General features: G+C 43.6%; 1 protein-coding gene across 1 annotated transcript in view; it reads left to right on the forward strand.

Moving 5' to 3' along the window:
* MARC2 (mitochondrial amidoxime reducing component 2) overlaps positions 1-25828 on the forward strand; it is a 43250-nt gene that overhangs the window by 15616 nt on the left and 1806 nt on the right. Inside the window, exons 3-7 of the mRNA XM_027564486.1 lie at positions 6654-6816; positions 8102-8242; positions 17503-17564; positions 17652-17723; positions 18823-18961. Coding sequence (XP_027420287.1) covers positions 6654-6816; positions 8102-8242; positions 17503-17564; positions 17652-17723; positions 18823-18949 — 565 coding nt within the window. The 3' untranslated portion in view covers positions 18950-18961. The remainder of the gene's footprint in view (positions 1-6653; positions 6817-8101; positions 8243-17502; positions 17565-17651; positions 17724-18822; positions 18962-25828) is intronic.

The following is a 25828-nucleotide window of genomic DNA, read 5'->3' on the forward strand; positions in this document are numbered from 1 at the left end:
CCACAAGGGAAGCCCAAGAATACTGGAGTGGGTAACCTAACCCTTCTCCAGCGGATCTTCCCGACCCAGAAATGGAACCAGGGTCTCCTTCCTGCATTGCAGGCGGATTCTTTACCAACTGAGCTATCAGGGAAGCCCCACATAAAGTATATGTAAGTTATAAAACATAATACTGAAACAAACACCTGTAGCACCATACCCAACTTAGGAAATACAACATGAATGGATTTATTTCAAGTACCTTCATGATGTCCTGCCCCTCAGAGAAACCAGGGTCCCGAATTTCTTTTTCTCCTGGTTCCTGTTACTCTCCTTTTTATATATGGATGTGCTCCTAGATAATATATGGTTAAGTTTTGCTTCAAGTTTATAAAATGTCATTACGCAATATGTATTCTTCTGTAGCTGCCTGTTCTTTTCAACGTTATAAGATTCATCTGTGGCTTGTGGCTGGAAGCTATAGTTGAGTTTTTTCACTGCTGTGTAGTTTCCACTGTATGACTTTGCTATAACTTCTTTCTGCTCTTCTCCATTAACTCATGTCATTTTGCAGTTTTTTTTTCTAATATGAAAAATGTCCTAAGAACGTTTTTGTACATATCTTTAATTCTTTAGAGCATGAGCTTAGGAGTAGAATTACTGAGTCATTGGGTATCTGCATGTTAATTTTGATAAGGAAATACCTAATTGGTTCCCAAAATTGTACCAATTTATACCTCATCGGAGTAAGGGTTCATTGCCTCATGTCCTCATCAATTAGATTTGTTACCAGTCCTCATCATCTGGCTTTTCTTATATTTTTAATTCTGCAAGTATCTTTAAAATGAATTAGGTGGTATCTCTTTGTGGTTTTAATTTGCATTTCTAGGCATTCCATTAAAATCTGGAGGCTAAATATTTTTTCTTTATAGTTGTTGGTTCCTTGTGTTCTTTTTGTCTATGAAATTATTTTTTATGTTTCATGCCCAAGTTTTCCCTATTGATGGGGAGTTCTTTAGGTTGGATCTATACAAATCTTTGGTCAATTATAAGAGATGCAAAATCCTGCTTTGTGATTTTTTAAATCTTTTTTGTGGTATCTATCTTCTGAAAAATAGACATTTAAAATTTTATGATATTCAAAGTAATTAACCTTTTGGGGGAGAATTACCCCTTTTTTATGTGTCTTAAGAAATATACTCTATTCCAAAGTTATAAAAAATTCTCCTACTATTCTTTTCCTAAAACTATTGAAGTTTTGCCTTTCTTACTTATGTTTTTGCATCTAAAGTTTATTTATTTATTTTTTTATTGTTGATTTTTGATGGTGATTTGAGGTAGAAATTCAATTTGATTTTCTGATACAGTTTTCAAGTGTTCCAGTATTTTATTGAACAATCGTTTGTTTCCCAGTGATCTATAATGCCACCTGCATTGTGGCATCTTAAGATCTTTTGCTGTCGCAAAAGTAATGTCTGACTCTTGCAATCCCATGGACCGCAGCCCGCCAGGCTTCTTTGTCCATGGGATTTTCCAGGCAAGAATACTGGAGTGGGTTGCTATTTCCGTGTCCAGGGGATCTTCCCTACCCAGGGATTGAATCTGCATCTCCTGCTTCTTTACCACTGAGCCACTTGCTTCTTTAGGAAGTGTCAGTTATTTTCTGAGCTCTCTCTCCTTTGCACTGGATTCTGTATCCATTCCTGATCCTATCCGTCACTGTCTTAATTTCTTTAACTTTATATCTTGATATCGAGTAAGATGAGTCTCATTATTTTATCTTCCAAGTGTCTTGACTATCCTTGGACTTCACACTTTTATTTTTTAATCAATGGGACATTGTTATTGTTTTTATTTTATTTTTTTGGCCTCACTGTGTGGAAGGCAGGATCTTGGTTCTCCAAGCAGGGATCGAACCCATTCCCACTGTAGTAGAAGTGCAGAGTCCCAACCTCTGGACTGCCAGGGAATTTCTTCCTACAAATTTTAGAATCAACTTGTCAAATTCCATGTAAAATCCTTTTAGGATTTTGATTGGAATTGCACTGAATTTGAGGCTCCATTTAGGGCAAATTGAAATGAATTTATTTATTTATTTCAAGAGTGCCTGATTCATAGCAGGCCCTTAAATAAATGATGTCTCACATAGTTATCATCTTTATTGTCCATAGCCTCTCTATCCATGAATGTGTTATCTTTTCTCCCTTATTTGTGTCTTATTTTATTTCTTTAACAAAATTTCATAATTTTCTCTATAATAGAATTGTACATCTCTTGTTAGATTGAGTCCTAGACATCTGATCTCTTTGTCCTATTTTAAGTGACGACAATTAAAATTTTTTTCTATTTACATTTGATAGTTTTTATCCTTTATTATTGGTGAAACTTTCCAGTAAAACTGCCTAGATTTTCTTTGTAAAACTCCATTCAAGCTTTTATGTCTTCTCAAATATTTTTAGTGAGTTATTTTGCTTTATGATTTAGTAGATCACTAACCTTGCTGTTGTTCAGTCGCTCAGTCGTGTCCAACTCTGTGTGACCCCATGGACTGCAGCATGCCAGGCTTCCCTGTCTTTCACTATCTCCCAGAGTTTGCTCAAACTCATGTCCATTGAGTCAGGGATGCCATCCAACCATCTCATCCTCTGTTGTCCCCTTTTCCTCCTGCCTTCAACCTTTCCCAGCATCAGAGTCTTTTCTAACGAGTTGGCTCTTTGCATCAAGTGACCAAAGTATTGGGGCTTCAGCTTCAGCATCAGTCCTTCTGATAAATATTCAGAGTTGTTTACCTTCAACCCTGAACTAAATTAGATTACTAACTAATGTAGTTCTGTTATGCTCACTCAGGGAGATGCGGTTCTTTTCTGTGGGGTGGTGATGATAGAACATTTCATTTAGAAATATGGAAGAAAGTGAACTTTTCATAAAATTCGGAGAGAATTGCAGGAGGTGGGATGACAGAAGGGTAGAGTCTGCAGCAGGGAGGGGAGGGAGGAAGGATCAGTTGGGGGTAACTTTCAGGGGCACTGGATAATCAGTCTTCCCCTGACCTGCTGGGTGCTCTCTGCTTCTCAAAGAGCCCGCACTAGGCTCACCGGAGTGGGTGGAAGTGTGTGCACTTACGCAGGAGGGCTGTCCTGAAGGGGGTTGAAGGAAGCACTCAGCCCGGGGAGCAGATCTGTACAGAGTAGTAAACTGGTGGAGGAGAGTTTTAGGGGAAAGGCTGAAGGTGGTGAGGGAGAGGATCATGAGAGGACCATGGGTTTGGAGCAGGGGTTAGTCAGAGTCCGAACAGTGGCTCCAAGAAGAGCGTTTAGAGAGAAGGCAAAGGTCCAAGAAACTTCAGAAGAACTGCATGGAGATTTGACAGTAGGTGGGGTGAGTCTAGCCATTAGACAAGGTGTGGGCCTCGGGGAGCATCTCACGGTCCATCTCGGATTCCCTCACATCCATCACCCCAGGGGCCTTCAGACTGGAGGAGGCACTCACAGGGAAGCAGACACCTCCCGTGGTACCTGAGGGCTGGGATCCCTTTAAGGGAGTCAGTTTCCAGATCCTTGAATCTTATAGGTTCTCTCTCCGGCTGTGATATTACCTGCAGGGGGCAAATTCTCTTCTCCACCTCTCCTTGGCACAGAGGAAAGGCTTGCCCATCCCTTGTCTTGGTAGAGAGCACAGCCCTGGGAGGGAAAAACCTGTGGGGCCAGGACAATAAAAGAATACTGGTATTGCTAAAGGAGAATCTTTCTAATGATGGGAGTAAAGTCATTGCACAAGATGGTGATTCAAAGTCTTTGTCTTACACTAAAATGAAGGCCCGTCTAGTCAAATTGTTGCTGATAAATTATTAAAAACACTTTTAATGAATGATTACTAAATGCCAAAGATCATAGAACGATTCAAAGGATGAGTGGAATTATTATAAATCGACTTCTTTCATTCCATCTGTGAAGACAGTGAATCCTAAGAGTTCTCATCATAAGAAAAAAAGACCTTAAAAAAAATATGAGATGAGGACTGCTAACTAAACTTGTAATCATTTCACAATACATGTAAGTCAAGTCGTTATGCTCTATACCCTGAACTTATGCAGTGCTGTATGTCAATTATGTTTCAATAAAACTAGGAAAACATTTTTTTTCCCTTTGGCTGCCCCAGGTAGCATGTGAAACTTTCTCAACCGGGGTTGGAACCCATGCCTCCTACAGCAGAAGCATGGCATCTTAACCACTGGACCACTGGGGGAGTCCTCGACTGGGAAAAAATTTGAAAATAATTTTTAAAATGTGGGCCAGAAAAGAAGTCCTTCAGTTCAGTTCAGTTCAGTTCAGTTGCTCAATCATGTCCGACTCTGTGACCCCCTGAACCACAGCACGCCAGGCCTCCCTGTCCATCACCAACTCCTGGAGTCCACCCAAACCCATGTCCATTGAGTTGGAGATGCCATCCAACCATCTCATCCTCTGTCGTCCCCTTCTCTTCCTGCCCTCAATCTTTCCCAGCATCAGGGTCTTTTCAAATGAATCAGCTCTTCCCATCAGGTGGCCAAAGTATTGGAGTTTCAGCTTCAACATCAGTCCTTCCAATGAACACCCAGGACTTAATCATGTATTATTAAAAATAGTTTTTAAAAATAGCTATCAAACTTCCCTGGCATTTGAATTCCATTGCATGCTTTTAAAAGCATAATTTTATTTTATTTTAATATAATTTATATGTATTTATAATATTAAGATATGACATATAAATTATGATATAATTTTACTTTAAATGTTAATATTTACAATTCAATGGAAATTTAATCTTTCATAATAAATTAAAGTTATAAAAAATACAGATGGACCTAGAGAAAATCATACTAAGTAAAGTAAGTCAGACAGTTCAGTCGCTCAGTTGTGTCTGACTCTGTGACCCCGTGAACTGCAGACAGAGGAAGACAAATATTATATGCTATCACATATATGTGAAATCTAACATATAATACAAATGAATCTATATACAAAACAGAAACAGAAACACAGACATAGAAAACAAACTTATTGTTTCCCAAGGGGAAAGTGAAGGAGAGAGGGAAAAATTAAGAGCCTGAGATGAACAGATATGAACTATAATACATAAAATAGATAAGCAACAAGGATTTGCTGTATAAAACAGGGACACGCACAGTGCATGCCTGCTCAGTCATGTCTGACTCTTGGTGACCCCCTGGACCGTAGCCCGTCAGGCTTCTCTGTCTATGGACTTATCCAGGTGACAATACTGAATTGGGTTGCCATTTCCTCCTCCAGGGGATCTTCCTTACCCAGGGATTGAATTCCTGCATTGGCAGGTGGATTCTTTATGGCTACTTGGAAAGCCCATAAAACAGGGAACTATAGTCAATATCTTGTGTAACTTGTAGTGGAAAATAACCTGGAAAAGTATATATATAACTCAATCATTTATATCTGAAACTAACACAATATTGTCAATCAACTATATTTCAGTTAAAAAAAAAGAAGAAAAGTTTACATGTCAACTTGCAATTCTGTGAGGGGTACATAGCTTTTTTTAGGGGGGGAGGTATATAGCTTTTATCTTTTGAGGCCGCTCAAGCAAAAAAATCCTTGAAGACTACTTCATTATCTGGTGGAACCTGTGTCCACCTTGTGAAGCAGGTAATATATTATTATTTCCAATTTGTAACTGAGACAGAAGGTCAGAGGAGTTTAATGATTTGCTAAAAGTCATAAGATTAGAGAGGGCAGAGTTCCAGTTTGAACCAGGTCTACCAGACTCCAAGTTCAGGGCGTTTTGAGAGAGTCATTTCCTAGGCAGGTTGATAGGGAGTCTAGGGGTCCCCAAGGAGAGAGGGGTCTGGAATTCTCAAGGAGGAAAAAAAGACAAACTTTTTTTCTTTCTCCACATTCCTTAGGATTATATACCAATAATGTATCCTGCCTAAGGACAGTCTTTGGATTCAACCTTCTGTTATTTTAAAATGTTAATTATGGGAGTATACCTGGTCTTTACAAGGATGTATCTTGCCTGAGGACAGTGTTATCTTAAAATGTAAATTATGGGAGTAGGTCGGAGGAGGTCTTTACAACCTCCAGACATTCTTTGGATTATATAACCTCATTGTTAACACTAGCAAGCGGGTACTCTTTCTGCCCCCTTCTGATGCCTATGTCAGAAGCTTTCTCTATCTCCTTTATACTTTAATAAAACTTTACTACACAAAAGCTCTGAGCGATCAAGCCTCGTCTCTGGCCCCGGATTGAATTCTTCTCCTCCGGGGGCCAAGAATCCCGGTGTATTCGTGTGATTCAACAACAACCTTTCAGTTTCTGCCACACCATGGTCCCTCTCCCTTTCTGAAGCATCCTAAATCCTTGTGACTCAAAGTGTGGTCTGTGGACCAGCAGCCTAGGCATCCCGAAGCTGAGCATCAGGCTCCAGCCCAGCCTCTTGAAACAAAATCGGTGTTTCAGCTTGTAACTGCATGAGTTGTGAGCATCTTACAGGTTCTTCCCTGCTCCCTCCCGCTCTGCTTCTGCCCAGTTTTGGCCCACGGACCACTCACCGTCTCCCAGAATAGTCAGATCCCAGCAGCCCAGCTCTTCCACCTTGACCCCACCACTCAGTGTGTAGAGGTACGAATGTAAACCCCCTGCTCTCTGTGACCTTTCCAGGGTGTTTGGTCTTGACATCCAGGGCAGGGACTGTGGCGACGAGGCTGCTCAGTGGTTCACCAGCTTCTTGAAAACGGACGCGTTCAGGCTGGTTCAGTTTGAAAAGAACATGAAGGCAAGAGCGTCAAATGAAATTTTCCCTTCTTTGGACAAGAATTACCAGGTGAGCTTGCGGGGAGCTGCCCTTCCCTTCCGGTTTCCTTCTGGGCCCACAAAGAGCCTCCTTTGGGGCTCCAGTTAGGAAGGACTGATGCTGAAGCTGAAGCTCCAATCCTTTGGCCACCTGATTCGAAGAACTGACTCATTGGAAAAGCCCCTGATGCTGGGAAAGGTTGAAGGCAGGAGGAGAAGGGGATGACAGAGGATGAGATGCTTGGATGGCATCACCAACTTGCTGGACATGAGTTTGAGCAAGCTCCGGGAGCTGGTGATGGGACAGGGAAGCCTGGTGTGCTGCAGTCCGTGGGGTTGCAAGGAGCAGGACACGACTGAGCGACTGAACTGAACAGAACTAAGGGGTGACCCAGGGGGCTTCTGAGGGCACTACCTGGACAGGTGTCGAGGACAGAGAAGATGAGCTGGCAGGCCAAAGTGAGGTTTATGTGCTTATGTACTCAGTCATTCAGTCGTGTCCAACTCTTTGTGACCCCATGGACTGTAGCCCATCAGGCTTCTCTGTCCATGCTGCTGCTGCTACGTCACTTCAGTCGTGTCTGACTCTGTGTGACCCCATGAGGTTTTCTAAATCCAGGTCTTCTAAAATCACAGAAGCAGAGTTTATCCAAGTCCACCCTTCACAGTCAGTGAGGTGTGATCATTTCTGGTGTTTAAAAGGCACCTCACCTCCCCTGAGTCAGCTACAGCCCCCAAACCAAAGGCTTTGATTCTGCAGTGAGATGAGGCTCAAAATCCATCTCGGGGTGTCTCTCCCCACGATCCCTGAACTATAAGCTCCTTGAATGCAGGTGGTTTTATCTGCTGTATTCACGCTATTTCCCCTCCTAGAACAGTGTCTGATGCATAGGTGGTGCTTACTAAATGCACAGGAGTGAATGGCGCAACTAAAGGAAACCAGGGCTAGAGCAGAGCTGATTGGCAGCAGACCCTTCCCCTGTCTGGTGATGGTGGTGGTGATGTGGCAGAGCCTCCTGGGCGGGAGTGAGGAGCAAGAAATGGGGCTGCAGGGTAGCATTGGCCCTGCTGCTTTCTGTGTGTGGACAGGGAGCCCGATCTGCGCCCCCGGGGTGGGGGTGGGGGCTGGGGGCAGGAACCCTGCTCCGGCGCTGATCCCGCCGTTTCCAAGCCCGTGGAGTCACCTCTCCCTCCTGAACACAGCTCACCCCTTCTGCACTCTGGTGGGTCGGCTTCTGGGCTTCACCTAGCTTGGCAGCTGGGCTGAGCCCGTTCCACGGGCAGCGAGGCCTGACGGTGCTGTGTCCTTGGCGCAGGTGGCCTACCCGGACTGCAGCCCCGTCATGATCCTGTCGGAAGCCTCCCTGGCCGATCTGAATACCAGGATGGAGAAGAAAGTGAAAATAAACAATTTCAGGCCAAATATCGTGGTGACAGGCTGCAGTGCTTTTGAGGAGGTAAGCGGCTCTCTGCTTTTATGCATAATGTCTAGAGGTGCCCCCGGGTCAGCGCCAAGTCGGACTCTCTGAGGATGGCCAGGTTGGTGGTTTGAGAGATTCGCCGGCGTCTTGCGTGGAGTGGTTCACTTATTGCTGCCGTTATCTCCTCGCTGGCCTCCGGGGGGCGCTGCTCACCCTTTACTGCTCAGGCCCCAAAGCCAGCAATTGGAACTCCCAAACTAGCAAGACTGGGTCTAGACTGGGACTTTTCTGGTGGGTCAGCAATAAAGAATTCGCCTGCAACTCAGGAGAGGCAGGTTTCATCTCTGGGTGGGGAAGATCCCCTGGAGAAAAAAATTACAACTCTCTTGCCTGGGAAATTACTTGGACAGAGAAGCCTGGTAGGCTACAGTCCATGGGGTTGCAAAGAGTCAGATTGAGCAACTAAACAACAACAATGGAACTAGGCTAGAGTGTATTGATAACCACAGCTCAGAGATAGCTACACAGAAAAAAAAAATGTACCTGTACCATCCAGGAGCGCTGAAAGATTTGAGACTTCTGAAAGCTCCAGACCCCAGAGTGGAGGCCAGGAGGATACAGGAGATTACTTGTAAACCACAACCTGGAGACATGTCACTCTGTGGCCTGAATTATCTCCCAGAGGACTCATATGCTCTGCTATGTGGTTGAAACTAGAAATTTTCACCCTCCAAAGACTCAGCCCCTTTTAGCCCTAAAAGGACAACCACATCAGCTCTTTGTACCTGTGACTTGTATGTGAAATATATATAGTTGTATGTTGCTCTGTAATAACAAGTACTAGGAATCCTATTAAACATCAGGATTGTATTATAAAGCTTAACTTTATAAGCACTGGAAATAACAGCAACCATTCATTCATTGTTTACTGGGTACCAGACACAGAATCAATGGATGGCGTCATGCAAATTACTCTATTTGTTCCTTAGGACAGTGCTGTGAAGTCTATACTATTTTCTCCTTTTTATAAGGGAACAGAAGCTTGCAGGTGTTACACAACTTGTTAGGCATGGAAGTAGTGGCTTTGGATTAGAACCCAGGACTTACAGCTCCAGCTTCTGAGGAGTGGAGATGTTGATTACAATCGAGAGATCCCAAGGAGCTAATTTTTAGAGGATCTTAAGTACCTTCTCAATTCTTTGCTCCCTTGGTTGACCCCCGCATCCTTTTGTGTGAGTAAAATGTGCCCCATTTGCTGGTAAATGTTGTTCTTTAGGATAAACCTTTGCACGGAGGCTAGTATAATCCTCGTACATGAAGATACTTCATTTGATAATGAAAGCAATAACTAGGGTATACAGAAGTTGTCTACTTGTTGATATTATCCTGTTGTTTGTTATCTAATATCTTGAATCCCTCTCTACATTTGTTAAAAAAATTTTTAATTGATTTTAATTAAATTTTTTAATTAAAAATGATTTTTTTTAATTGACTGGCACTGTGGCCCATAATAAGAATCCTGGATACAGCGATGAAAAGATACAGACCCTGCCCTTCAGAATTTCCTGATACGGGAGGAATGGCTGGGAGGCAATGGCAGGCCAGCATGAGGAGAGCTTTAATGCACGTACTTATCAGGGGCCAAGGATGCTTAGAAGTGCCTACACCTGCCTGGAGAAGGGAGGAGTGGGAGCAGAGAGGGGTCAGATCAAGCTACCCAGGAGCTGTGCTGTGAAGTGTGTTGTTATGTGTGCTGGTGAGGGGGAGCGAGGGTCACGGTGGGTAAAGGAGGCCACCAGTTAGAAGGCCTAAAAGCAGCACAGGCTGTTACATCAAGGGTGCCTGGGGTCATTTCAGAATCACAGGGACGCTGCAGGTAGAGGAGAAGTGGCATGAGGTGGCTGGACCTGGAGCTTGCTAGAGGCCACCATGCTGAGGAGGTTGAATTTTATTTTTTTAAAGTAAAAAATCTTTTTTTTGGGCGGCACTAGATCTTCACTGTGGCAAAGGGCTTTCTCTAGTTGTAGCACACAGGCTTAGTTGCCCCATAGCATGTGGATCTTAGTTCCCAGAACCAGAGATTGAACCTGTGTCCTCTGCATCACAAGGTGGACTCATAACCACTAGACTACCAGGGAAGTCCCAGGAGTTTAGATTTTATATTGTGGATAAGGAAGAGTTGGTAATGATTTTGAATGAGGAAGTAATTATTATTTTCACAGACCCAACAAATATGACCAAACTGCATGATACTGCGAGCTGCACGATTTTACCCTGGGCAGCTCTCTAGAAAGTGCTTGGAAAGTTAGGGAAACTGAGGCAGAAACATCCATGCCATGCTTCGTCCCCAGAGGGAGATCAGCCCACCTTACCTGAAACCTGGGTCAGAATTACGATCAGGCCCGTGACTGTGTGGGCAGCACCATCCCGGGCGACTCTTGTGCAAACAGTGCCCAGGAAAGTGCTGATTTAGGAGGTGGGAGGGGCAAGGGTGACAGAGGGGTGGGAGAAACAGGAGCTGACATGCTCTGGGCATCAGCCGCCTGATGGAAGAGACTTGTTTTCTCCCAGGAATAACCCAGATTTGGTGTGACCTGAAGTGGATACAATTTGAGGGGGCTCTTTAAGAAAAGAAAATAACAAAACCAAGATTAAGTGCAGGGTCTCAAAAGGGTCCAGAGCCTGAGGCTCAAGCCTTTCCAGAGACATTCCCAGTAAACCCGCCTATTTCTCCCCTGTTCTGTTTTTCTGTGCTGATGAATAGAGGGTGCAGAAGTTCAGAGTCATTAGATACTTGTTAAATACAGAATGAAATGAGGCTCAGTATTAATAATGCTGAAGACGGATCAGAAATTAGTCCATGAAGCAAAAATTCTTGCACAGGACTCCTGTAAAACTGGCCCATTCTTTGCTGAGACACTTTCTTTTAGGGAATACAATTTTTCTTGATTTGTCTCCACTAAAGATATTAGTTTTAGTATAAGATCTTGAACCAGAGGAAGAAGAAGAAAAGATACTCCCATTCCTGGCTCAAGAATTTTTGCTTTCCTGTAACTTGCCAACTAAGAATTTTTGGCTCACCTCTAACATGTCAAACTGAACCGAGCTGATGTAAGCCAAATTATATTTGCTTAGGCAATTTGAGTGGGTGGAGCCTTGCTTTTTTCAGTTTAAAAAATGTTAAGTGACCTTGTACTCCAAAGTCCATTTGTTGTTTTTTTCCTGCATTGTGATAGGCTTACAGAAATAGTACATAAGGAAGAGTATTCTTATTTGAATAGAAGAGTCCTTTGGAAATGCATATTAAGAAAATCTTTACTATAAAATGATGCTAATGGGGTTGATTTATTCTCCTTTAAATTAAAAAGCCCAAGAGTTAAGGGCCTGATGCACTCACCTGTCTACCTGGCACCATCTATAACCCTTCCAGTTAGTGGGACTCTGTTAAATATTAATGTAAAATGATAATGCACTTAAATATTTCATAGACCAACTAATAATAAACATACAGCAAACCTAAGCATAGTGCAAAAATTCAGGCCATTATTTATTGCAAAATCATAGAGCAATAGGAGGATGCATTGCACAACATTTGCTCTTTGGGACCCAAAGCACTTTGTACTTTTTCTGTGTAATTCAGAATATTAAGCAGATTTTTTAAAAAGCAGTTTCCTTTGGGCCAGTGTGGTATGCTTGAATTCTGGGAATGTGGAGCAATGAAGTTTAAAAAATAATAAAACTGGGACTTCCCTGGTGGTCCAGTGGTTAGGAATCCGCCTTGCAATGCAGGGGACACGGGTTGGATCCCTGGTTGGGGAACTAAGATCCTTACATGCCCTGGAACAACTGATCCCGTGTGCCACAGCTAGAGCATCTGTGAGCCGCAACGAAAGATCTCCCATGATACAAAGAAGATCTTGAGTGCTGCAGCTGGGACCCTACACAGCCAAATAAATAAATAAATATACAAATAAATATTTAAATAAAATAATAAAATTGACCAGTGCTTCTTATCTCAGTGACCATTTCCCATCTATTTCTAGCCCCCCAGATGTAGCCTCCCCTGGTATCAGCATCACTCACTTGGCATTTTTTAGCCAAGGATGAATCTATACTGACATCATAATCACCCAAAGTCCATAGCTGGCCTTAGGGTTCACTCTTGGTGTTGTATGCATATGGTTGACTACAGGGGCTCCCCTCATCACTTTATGGCATGCCTTTCAAATAGGGGTCTCTATTCTCCTCCAGGGAACTTTTATGACATCCCCACTTTGCTAGGGGACCTCGAAGGACCTCAGGGAAATTAGTCCTGATTTAGAAAAGCCAACATGATGAGCACAAGGGAGACACAAGTTCTGGATGGAGGAGCAGTCAGACATTCATGTTCCTCAAGAAGTTGTCGATGGTGTTACTGCCTTTACTTAAGAGGATCTCCCTATACCTTTATTTTTTGATTGCATCTCAGTAACTTGAACTATTTGCCACAGAGACTTTGAGGGGCTGAGAAAGAGGGGCAGAAGTATGTGAAGCTAGAGTCTAGAGAGCTTCAGCTCCTCTTCTGCTCTGTGTAGTCACTCAGTCGGAGAAGGCGATGGCACCCCACTCCAGTACTCTTGCCTGGGAAATCCCACGGATGGAGGAGCCTGGAAGGCTGCAGCCATGGGGTTGCTAAGAGTCGGACACGACTGAGCGTCTTCACTTTCACTTTTCACTTTCATGCATTGGAGAAGGAAATGTCAACCCACTCCAGTGTTCTTGCCTGGAGAATCTCAGGGACGGGGGAGCCTGGTGGGCTGCCGTCTATGGGGTTGCAAAGAGTCGGACACGACTGAAGCGACTTAACAGCAGCAGCAGCAGTCACTCAGTCGTGTCCAGTTCTTTGTGACCCCATGGACTGTAGCCCGCCGGGCTCCTCTGTCCATGGGATTTCTCCAGGCAAGAATACTGGAGTGGGTTGCCATTTCTTTCTCCAGGGGATCTTCCGCATCCAGGGCCTGAACCTGTGTCTCTTTACCACTGAGTCACCTGGGAAGCCCGTTAAGAGCAGATTAAATGTCTTGTAAACTAGGAAATCTAACTGAAAATTTCAGGCTTCTCGCTTTATATGATAATCATGAGGTCGGCTTTACACAGCTATGTGGCTTTGCTATATGAAATTCATCAGCACTTGTAAAAAGAAATGGAACGGAGAGGTACTTGGGAAGCTGAGGAGAGCTGGCAGGGTTCTGCACTGGCTGCCCGATGGGCTTGCATGCCTGTGCCCGCAGCGCCCTCGTGTGGCGAAGTGCGTCTACTCTTGTTAGCTCCTTCCAGGCCCGGGCGCCAGAGACCTGTCACTTCCAGATACAGGAGCTGTGTTATTGGTCACACCCTCTGGGAGGTCGCGGTTCTTCAGAAGGCGAGCCAGGCTCTATGACCGTCTTGCAGTGTTGCATTTGAACATTGCTCGTCAAAAGTCCTGGCTAGACTCTAGAGATTCCATTTTACATGACTTGACTTAGCGACTGAACAACAGCAACAAAGGATTTTATATGATGTGGCCTTGCCTTTTCGTCCCTCAATTAGTTGTTTGAAACTCAGAGTTTATTTCCACTGTTGACTTAAAAAATAGTCACAACCTAGGAGCAGAGAGTTATGTTTTATTCGGTGGGAATTTTTAGGACTTCAGACCCCAGAGACAGCATTTCAAGTGACCCTGAGGGAACTGCCCCTAGGAGACAGGGGTGGGGGTGGGGGAGGGTGGGAGGTGTGTGTTCAGGTTGTATAGAAGTTTTCGATAAATGTCAGGTAGTCTGAACATGGAAAAATTATTGTTAATTAAGGGAGACCAGGTATCTCAGGTGGCCATAACAGTAAGGAACCCACCTGCCGGTGCAGGGGACATAAGGGACAATTCGATCCCTGGGTTGGGAAGATCCCCTGCAGGAGGAAATGGCAACCCACTCCAGTATTCTTGCCTGGAGAATCCCATGGACAGAGAAGCCTGGTGGGCTACAGTCCATGGGGTTGCAAAGAGTTGGACAAGACTGAACGACTAACACATACACACACACACACACACACACACACACACAGATACCTCAAGTTAAGGAATTTATCCTTTTTTCTGCATATGGGAAGATACAAGATTCTGGGTTCACTGAAATCATTCCTTTCAAATGCATCTCAGCTCTCCGGGGCCAGCTTCCTGCGTTTCTCACCTCCCAGTCTCCCATCCCAACCCCCTCCCCCTTGCCCCACCTCCTGCTCTTCCCAGCTGCTGAATGCTGAGCGAGGGAGTGGCTGATGGCTGCCTGATAGCAGGTATTGTTACTCCTGGGCTCTCTCTGGGCTCAGGAATTCACATTTGGAGGGCTGGTGGCTGTGACATCCTTGTTCTTTGATATGGCAGGAAACACTTCATTTCTTACATCACAGAGTTTCACAAATGACATTTGGGAACCCCAGGCATCCACAGAAACCCCCTCACCTCAGTCATACCCCGCAGAGATTTCCCAGTTGGGAAGACCCAGTGGGCACTGGACTTCTTTGTGCATTTGCTAAGTCTCCCCAATACGCCCGGGGTGGGGAAGGGGTGGTCTAGTGTTCCCTGAAAGAGGTCCCTAGTGTGATCACAGCCTGGCCATCAGCAGGGGAGGGGGGACATTACCTGCGAGGCCCCCTTCCCCCCTCTGCCCTGCCTCCTGCAGGGGCAGACTGGTCTCCTCTCCTGTCTCCAGGGCAGTGAGCCACCAGCTGAGAGGACTGGATGCCCCACTGCCTCACTTGGAGGCTGGATTTCTCACCAAATCCCATGATCTCCAAAAGCTCACTTGGTATGAGATCAGGAAACAAATTTTTAAGGCACATTGCACATGGCTCACAGTCTGGGTTTTATGGTGACGGGATTAGTTTCCGGGTTGTCTTTAGCCAATCATTCTGACTCAGAGTCCTTCCTGGTGGCGCACGCCTTGTTCAGCCAAGATGGATGCCAGAGAGGAGGATTCTGGGAGGTGGTCGGACATGCGGTGTCTCCTTTTGACCTTTCTTGAACTCTTCTGGTTGGTGGTGGCTTATTAGTTCTGTGTTCCTTACCAGGCCCTCCTGTCATAAAACAACTCATGCAAATGATTACTATGGTGCCTGGCCAGGGTGGGCGACTTCAGTCAGTATGCTTCCCCTAACACATCTAGTTATAGACACTCTTGGTGTAGGGAGCCTAGAGTGAGGCCCTATCCCCTGATGCCCCCCATGTCTCCCTTGGGGCCTTGACAAAGGATTGGCTTGTGAAATTCAGGCTTTACAGATGGCTTTCCTGTTAGCAAGAAAGGCCTGTAACATATTCTGCTCATATATATATGTGTGTGTGTGTGTGTATGTGTATGTGTATATGTATGTGTATATATATGTTTGTTTATGGGCTTACCTTGTGGCTCAGCTGGTAAAGAATCCTCCTGCAATTCGGGAAACCTGGGTTCGATCCCTGGGTTGGGAAGATCCCCTGGAGAAGGGAAAAGCTACATATCTAGTATTCTGGCCTGGAGAATTCCATGGACTGTGTATAGTCCATGGGCTTGCAAAGAGTCAGACACGACTGAGTGACTTTCACTTTCGTATATGTATATATACTGTAATTAATACAACCTCCATATTTATGTGTTTATATGTATGTATGTATACTTGTGTAAGTGTGTACAGATAGGTACGTATATAGATGTATGTGCGTGCCCAGTTGTGTCTGATTCTGCAATCCTGTGATCTGTAGTCCCCCAGGCTTCTCTGTCCATGGAAAATTCTCCATGCAGGAATACTGGAGTGGCTAACCATTTTCTACTCCAGGTGGTATCAGTTCAGTTCAGTTGGTCAGTTGTGTCCAACTCTTTGCGACCCCATGGACTGCAGCATGCCAGGCCTCCCTGTCCATCACCAACTCCCAAATATGAACGGCCAAAAAAATTATACATGCAAAAGAAAAAAAGAAACACAAGCTGACTCCTGTCATAATCATTCCACTCAGTGTGAATCTTCAGTTCAGTTAGGTCACTCAGTTGTGTTAAACTCTTTGCGACCCCATGGACTGCAGCATCCCAGGCTTCCCTGTCCATCACCAACTCCCAGAGTTTACTCAAACTCATGTCCACTGAGCCGGTGATGCCACCCAACCATCTCATCCTCTGTCATCCCCTTCTCCTCTGGCCTTCAATCTTTCCCAGCATCAGGGTCTTTTCCAATTAGTCAGTTCTTTGCATCGAGTGGCCAAAGTATTGGAGTTTCACCTTCAGCATCAGTCCTTCCAATGAATATTCAGGACTGATTTCCTTTAGGATGGACTGGTTGGATCTCCTTGCAGTCCAAGGGACTCTCAAGAGTCTTCTCCAACACCACAGTTCAAAAGCATCAATTTTTTGGCGCTCAGCTTTCTTTATAGTTCAACTCTCACATCCACACACGTCCACTGGAAAAACCACAGTTTTGACTAGACAGACCTATACCAGGTGGTATAGACATGGGGATAGTTAAAAGCTGGGTGGTTAAAAGCCCTCCTTCAGAATCAGAAAAGTTTTCAAACCTAGCTGCTGTGACCCTGAAAATATTTTGTAAATTTTCTCTGCCTCTGTATCTTTGTGTAAAAGTGGGACCATATTAATTCCTCCCCCAGTCATGAGGTTTGAAGAAAATCCCAAGGCAGACATCGGCCGGATCTACCACGGTTTAAGATTGGGAAAACAAGGCAGGGTGGTTGGCTGAGGCTGGTCAGGACCAACGGCAGTGCTGAATGGGTGCATCTTAGAACCAACTTCTCTTGGGCCATGTCCCACTCATCAAAGAAGCGTCAGGTTGTAACTTGGCTTCCATTGCAGCTTAGCAAAAGGAAAGAGTGGGCAGTCATGTAAGCTTTCCATTTCTCCTTATACATCATTAACTTTACCTGGAGTTGCTTGAGGGTTCTCATGGCAAACTGGCACCTGGAGATGTATTTTGTTGTGCTGACAGAGGAAGGCTTCTGAGGCCCCGTCAAGAACTGTGTCCTGGAACTTCCTTGTCCATCCAGTGCTTAACACCCCATGCTTCCATGACAGGGGGTGAGGGCTTGATCCCTGGTTGGGGAACTAAGATTTTATGTGCTGCGTGATGCAGCCAAAAAAAAAAACAACTCTGCATCCCACACCCTCATTCCTTTGAGTCCTTTCTGGGGTACTTTGCGGCATCCTCTTGTACTCTGTTCTTCAGCTACACAGGACCAGCCGAAGAATAAACTGGAATAAGGCTGGATGGAGCCTTAATTTAAAAGATACCATCTCCTTTTCTCCTAGGACACTTGGGATGAACTTCTCATTGGCAATGTAGAAATGAAAAAGATTTTGGCTTGCCCCAGGTAAGGATTCTTGTGAGCCTGGACCTCTGGTGCGTGGCAGGGTCGCTGGTTCTTACTGTGCCCTGACCCTTCGTTATTGTGTGACAGGTGCATTATGACCACGGTGGACCCAGATACTGGAGTGATTGACAGGAAGGAGCCACTTGAAACCCTGAAGAGGTAGAACGTCTATGTGTCTGGTGTATTTTTATATTATCCCCAGCCTCGAAGTACTTGTGGCTACAGGTGCTCTGTCTGGGCACCTTCGTGCCTTCTGGTTCTTTGTGTCTGTTATTAATGTCAGTGAGTATTTGTTGCCTCCTTTTTTTTTTTTTTTTCCTAGATGACTCTTATAGAGTTTTGGACAAATTTTCAATTGTATGATTCCACATTTTGAAATTTTCATCTCTCTGACTTCAGTTTTTAATAACATTTACACATCTATTTCCAAATTAAGACCTTGTTTGCAACTTTCATTTATTTTTTATAATCAGTAGCAGGAGGATGAGAATAATTGAGTTGTATAATGAAATAGTTGAAAAGGGGAATGAAATGAGTTATCTGAGTTTGTTTATTCAAGAGCTTCTTTTGTGTTAGGTTGTTTTGTTACTTACAGAGTTTTGGCCGACTTTTGTTCTCAATATAGAATGTATTTTTAAATTTAAATTAACTTTTTCTGGAAGTTGTATTCTATTCTGTTTCCCTTTCCTCTGTTTTTTGTGTGTTTCTAATGGATTTAAGTTCCAGAGGAGATTACTTCTTAAAGCCTTCAGATTGGCAATTCTATTTTGTTTTTTATTTTTAAGACCCAGTGAAGTGATTATTTTTTCTTTAGACAAGCCTTTAAAAAAATTAACCTCAGTGACAGCCCATTCCACCTGCCTCTGTCTTCAGTTTTTTCAAAGATCCCAGGCTTGGACTTATAACCATGGAGGGGCAGAAAGCCTGGAGTTCAGGGCAGGTCCTCTGTGAGATTGTATGAGCACTGATTTCCCATGTGTGTGAAGCTGAAGGTATGCATGCAAAGTATTTTAAGTGACACATACAAGTTTTTCACTGGGACTTCAAACTGAAGCCATAGAAAAATTGTTTAGACTCTCAGGATATTCTAGAAAAACCAGATTTATTTGCCGTTTGACTTACCCAGATTTCTCTGTCCACATTTTAGAAAAGGTTTGCTCGTTATTTATAGAGAAGCTGAGCATGGAAGCTGAATTCCGTTGAGAGCGCCTAGATTAGTCCCTTCTTGTGCCTGAGGGTGAATTTTTGCTTCTTTCAGTTACCGCCTGTGTGATCCTTCTGAGAAGTCAATTTACAAGTCGTCCCCACTGTTTGGAATCTATTACTCGGTGGAAAAAATTGGAAGCCTGAAAGTTGGTGACCCCGTGTACCAGATGGTGCAGTGACGGAACCACCAGGTAAAGGGCAGTCTTTGCTTCAGGAGTGCAGTGCCTTGAAGCCTGGGCCACATTTTCTTGTATGGAGATGTTTTTCTGTTCTGCTGCTGTAACTCCTGGGAGAATGAGCAGTTTCTGTTCTTATCTTTGGAGCTGGAAAATGCCCTTTATTTATTTGTTTTGAACAACTTTTCTTTTTAAAAATATTTATTTATTTATCTGGCTGTGCCAGATCTTAGTTGCAGCACGCAGGATCTTCTTTGATCTCTGTTGGAGCCTGCAGGATCTTTCATTGCGGCATGTGGGATCTAGTTCCCTGACCAGGGATTGAACCCCCACCCCCTGTACTGGGAGTGTGGAGTCTTAACCACTGGGCCACCAGGGGGGCCCCTGACCTTTATTTTTATTCCCTTCAGCAATCAGTGTTCCTCCTCCCTCCCACTTCCCCAGCCAGTTATACAATGTGGATGCAGGAGCCCAGGCAGAAAGACAGGTTTGGGTCCTGGTTTTTTGGGGAATATCATGAAGGAATAAGTAAGTGAACGATTCTCCAGAATTTTATATTTGTTTTTTCTGTCTCTGATAGAAAAGTGAAGGGGAAATACATGGACTATTCAAAGTCAACTTGGGGAAAATGTGTTTAATCAAATGGTTTTTATCAAATGTAGTTTAAAAATATGATATAAAGTTTGAAAAAAGTCAGTGCAACAGGGCAGGGTGCCTGGATTCTGAATCTCATGGAATAAAATGGTGTTCTAACCTTGAGTTCATCAGGTCAAATAAAATTCAGACTCCTGGAGCAAAATGCCTACCCCCTAAATTATAGGAATGGGGAAGTCAGTCAGAAGACTTCAAATTGAAGTTTATAAGTAACTCTCCTCACAATATCCAGAACCCAGATTTTAAAGTCACTTCATCTCCAAAACTCTTGAGTAGCTTTCTTTTTTATCCTGGCCTGGCTTTCTCACCTTCTGGCCTGCCCATCCTTCAGGACCCATGGCAAGACCATCTGGACTGAGCCTTAAGTAGATTTGGATGTGTAACCCTAGCAGCCCCCTTTCCCACCTTGGCTGAGTTGTTTAACGCCTCTTAGCCTCAGTGCCCTTATCTGCAAAGTGGGAATAATAGTAGTAGTCGCAAAAACAACCAATAAAGGTTATTTTGAGAGTAATTCGTATGAAGTTGCAGCATTGCCTGAAAAGTGATCCATAAATAAGAGCTATGATCTTTCTTGTCATCACTGCAACAAGTCCTCCATGTAAGGCCCAGTGTCAGATGCCATAGTGAATGTGAAGATGCTAGAGGCTGGACAAAAAAGAAACTTCTACTGGTGATGGTCAGGCATGTACATAACCATATTGCATCTTTCATATGATATTATACATACATGTTACATATTTCTTCAGTTCTACAATGCCTGTTTTCCCCACATTTAAAACCTCTGAGATCATAAAACCTCTTATAACATTTTAAAGTCTTTTTTTTTTTAATGAAAAAATTGTATTTGATTGTGCTGGGTCTTAGTTGTGGCATGAGACATCTTCGATCTTTGTTGCAGCATCAAACTCTTAGTTATGATATCAGTTCGGTTCCATTCAGTCGCTCAGTCTTGTCTGACTCTTTGTGACCCCATCGACTGTAGCACCCCAGGCCTCCATGTCCATCACCAACTCCCAAAGTTCACCCAAACCCATGTCCATTGAGTCAGACATGCCATCCAACCATCTCATCCTCTGTCTTCCCCTTCTCCTCCTGCCCTCAATCTTTCCCAGCATCAGTGTCTTTTCAAATGAGTCAGCTCTTCACATCAGGTGGCCAAAGTACTGGAGTTTCAGCTTCAACATCAGTCCTTCCAATGAACACCCAGGACTGATTTCCTTTAGGATGGACTGGTTGGGTCTCCTTGCAGTCCAAGGGACTCTCAAGAGTCTTCTCCAACACCACAGTTCAAAAGCATCAATTCTTCGGCACTCAGCTTTCTTTACAGTCCACCTCTCACATCCATACATGACTACTGGAAAAACCACAGCTTTGACTAGACGGACCTTTGTTGGCAAAGTAATGTCTCTGCTTTTTAATATGCTGTCTAGGTTTATCATAGCTTTTCTTCCAAGGAGCAGGCATCTTTTAATTTCATGACTGCAGTCACCATCTGCAGTGATTTTGGAGCCCAAGAAAATAAGTCTGTCACTATTTTCATTGTTTCCCTATCTATTTGCCATGAAGTGATGGGATCAGATGCCATGATCTTTTGAATGTTGAGTTTTAAGCCAGCTTTTTCACTCTCCTCTTTCACTTTTATCAAGAGGCTGCTTTTTAGTTCCTCTTTGCTTTCTGCCCTAAGGGTGGTGTCAACTGCATATCTGAGGTTATTGATATTTCTCCCTGCAGTCTTGATTCCAGCTTGGGCTTCATCCAGTTCAGCATTTGGCATGATGTACTCTGCATATAATTTAAATAAGCAACGTGAAAATACACAGCCTTTACATACTCCTTTCCCAATTTGGAACCAGTCCGTTGTTCCATATCTGGTTCTAACTGTTGCTTCTTGACCTGCATACAAATTTCTCAGGAGGCAGATAAGATGGTCTGGTATTCCTATCTCTTGAAGAATTTTCCACAGTTTGTTGTGATCCCCACAGTCAAAGGCTTTGTCATAGTCAATAAAGCAGAAGTAGATGTTTTTTGGAATTCTCTTGTTTGTTCTATGATCCAATAGATGTTTGCAATTTGATCTCTGGTTCCTCTGCCCTTTCTAAATTCAGCTTGAACATGTGGAAGTTCTCAGTTCACGCACTGTTGAAGCCTAGCTTGGAGAATTTTGAGTATTTGCTAGTGTGTGAGGTGAGTGCAATTGTGCGGTAGTTTGAACATTCTTTAGCATTACCTTACTTAGGGATTGAAATGAAAACTGACCTTTTCCAGTCCTGTGGCCACTGCTGAGTTTTCCAAATTTGCTGGCATATTGAGTGCAGCACTTTCATAGCATCATCTTTTAGGATTTGTAATAGCTCAGCTAGAATTCTATCACCTTCACTGGCTTTGTTCGTAGTGATGCTTCCTAAGGCCCAGTTGACTTCACATTCCAGGATGTCTGGCTCTAGATGAGTGATCACACCATCATGGTTATCTGGGTCATTAAAATCTGTTTTGTTCTGTGTATTCTTGCTACCTCTTCTTAATATGTGACTTTCCTAGTGGCTCAGACAGTAAAGAGTCTGCCTACAGTGTGGAAGACCTGGGTTTGATCCCTGGGTTGGGAAGAGCCCCTGGAGGAGGAAATGGCAACCCACTCTAGTATTCTTGCCTGGAGAATCCCATAGATAGAGGAACGTGTCAGGCTACAGTGCATGGGGTTGCAAAGAGTTTTGGACATGGCTGAGCAACTTACTGAGAAGTAAACACAGCATATTTCTTAGTATCTTTTGCTTCTGTTAGGTCCATACTGTTTCTGTCCTTTATTGTGCACATCTTTGCATGAAATGTTCCCTTGGTATCTCTAATTTTCTTGAAGCGATCTCTAGTCTTGCCCATTCTATTGTTCTCCTCCATTTTTTTCCCCGCACTGATCACTGAAGAAGGCTTTCTTATCTCTTCTTGATTTTCTTTGGAACTCTGCATTCAAATGGGTGTATCTTTCCTTTTCTCCTTTGAGTTTCACGTCTCTTCTTTTCTCAGCTATTTGTAAGGCCTCCTCAGACAACCATTTTGCCTTTTTTGCATTTCTTCTTGGGGATGGTTTTGATCACTGCTTCCTATATAATGTTACGAACCTCTGTCCATAGTTCTTCAGACATTCTATCCATCAGATCTAATCCCATGAATCTATTTGTCGCTTTCACTGTATAATCTTAAAGGATTTGATTTAGGTCCTACCTGAACGGTCCGGTGGTTTTCCCTACTTTCTTCAATTTAAGTCTGAATTTGGCAATAAGGAATTCATGATCTGAGACACAGTCAGCTCCTGGTTTTATTTTTGCTGACTGTATAGAGCTTCTCCATCTTTGGCTGCAAAGAATATAATCAACCTGATTTTGGTAGTGACCATCTGGTGATGTCCATGTGTAGAGTCTTCTCTTGTGTTGTTGGAAGAGGGTGTTTGCCATGACCAGTGTGTTCTCTTGGCAAAACTCTATTAGCCTTTGCCCTGCTTCATTCTGTGTTCCAAGGCCAAATTTGCATGTTACTCCAGGTGTTTCTTGACTTCCTACTTTTTCTTCCCAGTCCCCTATGATATAAAGGTCATCTTTTTTGGGTGTTAGTTCTAGAAGGTCTTGTAGGTCTTCACATAATCATTCAACTTCAGCTTTTTCAGCATTGGTGCTTGGGGTATAGATTTGGATTACTATTGAATGGTTTGCCTTGGAAACAAACAGAGATCATTTTCGTTTTTGAGACTGCATCCAAGTACTGCATTTCAGACTCTTTTGTTGACAGTGAGGGCTACTCTATTTCTTCTAAGGGATTCTTGCCCACAGTAGTAGATATAATGGTCATCTGAATTAAATTCACCCATTCCAGTCCATTTGAGTTCACTGATTCCTAAAATGTCAATGTTCACTCTTGCCATCTCCTGTTTGACCACTTCCAATTTACCTTGATTCATGGACCTAACATTCCAGGTTCCTATGCGATATTGTTCTTTATAGCATCAGACTTTACTTCCATCACCAGTCACATCCACAACTGGGTGTTGTTTCTGCTTTGGCTCAGCTTCTTCATTCTTTATGGATTTATTTCTCTACTCATCTCCAGTAGCATATTGGGCACCTACCGACCAGGGAAGTTCGTCTTTCAGTGTCCTATCTTTTTGCCTTTTCATACTGTTCATGGGGTTCTCAAGGCAAGAATACTGAGGTGGTTTGCCATTTCCTTCTCCCGTGGACCACATTTTGTCAGAACTCTACGTGGCATGGCTCACAGTTTCATGAGTTAGACAAGGCTGTGATCCAAGTGGTGAGTTTGGATAGCTTTCTGTAATGGTGGTTTCCATTCTATCTGCCCTCTGGCGGATACTCCACTGTGTTGCTCAGTCTCAAACCCCCTCAGAATCAGATCCTTTTGTGTTGCAGTGTTTTGAAGCAAGGAACACCCATGTTTTGCTCACACCCAGCTGTTTCCAGTTGTCTCCACTCCCAGGAGACCTTGTGTTAGAGAGCCTAAGATAACATGTTACCTTTTCCAGTCCCTGTAGGGTCTCCATGAGGTAGATGTGATAATCAGCATTTCAAAGGGCAATGAACAAAGATTCAGGTCAACTAAGAGGACACATGAAGCCTGTTAAAGCTTCTTAAGGGAATTCCCTGGTGGTCCAGTGGTTAAACATCTGCTCTGCAATGCAGGGGAAGTTCTATCCACGGACAGGGAACTAAGATCCCACAAGCTGCAGAGCTGAACTGAGCCCACATGCTACAACTACAGAATCCGTGAGCTCCTATGAAATATCCTGCCTGCCGCAACTAACGGAGAAGGCAATGGCACCCCACTCTAGTACTCTTGCCTGGAAAATCCCATGGACGCAGGAGCCTGGTAGGCTGCAATCCATGGGGTCGATAAGAGTCGGACACGACTAAGCAACTTCACTTTCACTTTTCACTTTCATGCATTGGAGAAGGAAATGGCAACCCACTCCAGTGTTCTTGCCTGGAGAATCCCAGGGACGGGGGAGCCTGGTGGGCTGCCGTCTATGGGGTTGCACACAGTTGGACACGACTGAAGTGACTTAGCAGCAGCAGCTGCAACTAAGGCCTGACGGCCAAATAAATAATTATGTTAAAAAACGGTGCTTTTGGAAGGTCTTTCTAAGAGCTGTGTGTGGGATGGACTGGAAGTGGGCAAGAGAGGAAAGGTCAGGCAGGTGTGACAGCACGTGACTTAAGTGGGGTGGAGGTCACAGGTGCAGAGAGGCATATGGAGAGCCCAGGTTGCCAGCATGCCACAGGTGCTGTTTGACCTTTGGTCCTAAGTTCCCTTCTAGCTTTTTCATCACCGCTCCCCTGCACAGACCCCGAGTGCTTCCTGATGGCTGTCTCCTGCTTCTTTGCTCTGAACATGCTTCCACTTGAAGAGGGTTAAGTGTCAGCCCCTCAGAGTCCCACCTGGGGAACACGGTATCTAGTCATCCCTACTGCCTACCCCTCAAGGGCACCAAGGGCTTCCTCTCTGGTGGGCATTTCTGTTGGGCTTTAAAAACAATAACCTTGCTCCTTTACTTTGATGGTGAGCCTACTATGGTTTCTGATTCTGGAGGGTCTCCTTTTTCCAACAGGTTGATTAAAGTCGTTAAAAAAAAGTAGCTGTTACTACTTGCACAAGGGTTATTTGAGTTGGTTTTTTTGGTCCTTTTAAAATACTATTATATAGAAGTTTATCTGTTCCATTATAAATGCAATTCATGATCATCACAGCAAATATTGAAGACATCAGAAATGTAGAAGAAAAAATCGCCCATTGTTACTGTTTATAAATTTTATTTTATTTTATTTTTTTTGTCGTTTGTTTAAGGTAGCCATGATCTATATGATATATCATGATCTGTATGATAGAATCATATATATCATATATAATGCATGTATTTTTTGTATATAATTTATATATACAAATATGTATCTGTTGACTAAAGAAAAATGCACAGCCTAAGAGTTGTGAGTGAAGTCTTATTGGAGGATCTTACTGAGGACTATAACGTGGGAGACAGCCTCTCAGATAGCTCCAAGGAACTGCTCCAAAGAGGTAAGGGAGGAGTCAGACACATGGAGGAGTCAGTAATCCAAGGATTACTGCTAATCACAAAGAATAGAAATCTCAAGTTAATGATTTTAGACTTTTCTATGTTTGAGAAGATGCAGGAATCTGAGCTCATTTAAATGATTCCTTAGATATGCATCT

Source organism: Bos indicus x Bos taurus, chromosome 16 (genome assembly GCF_003369695.1).
Source record: "Bos indicus x Bos taurus breed Angus x Brahman F1 hybrid chromosome 16, Bos_hybrid_MaternalHap_v2.0, whole genome shotgun sequence".
Lineage (NCBI taxonomy): Eukaryota > Metazoa > Chordata > Mammalia > Artiodactyla > Bovidae > Bos > Bos indicus x Bos taurus.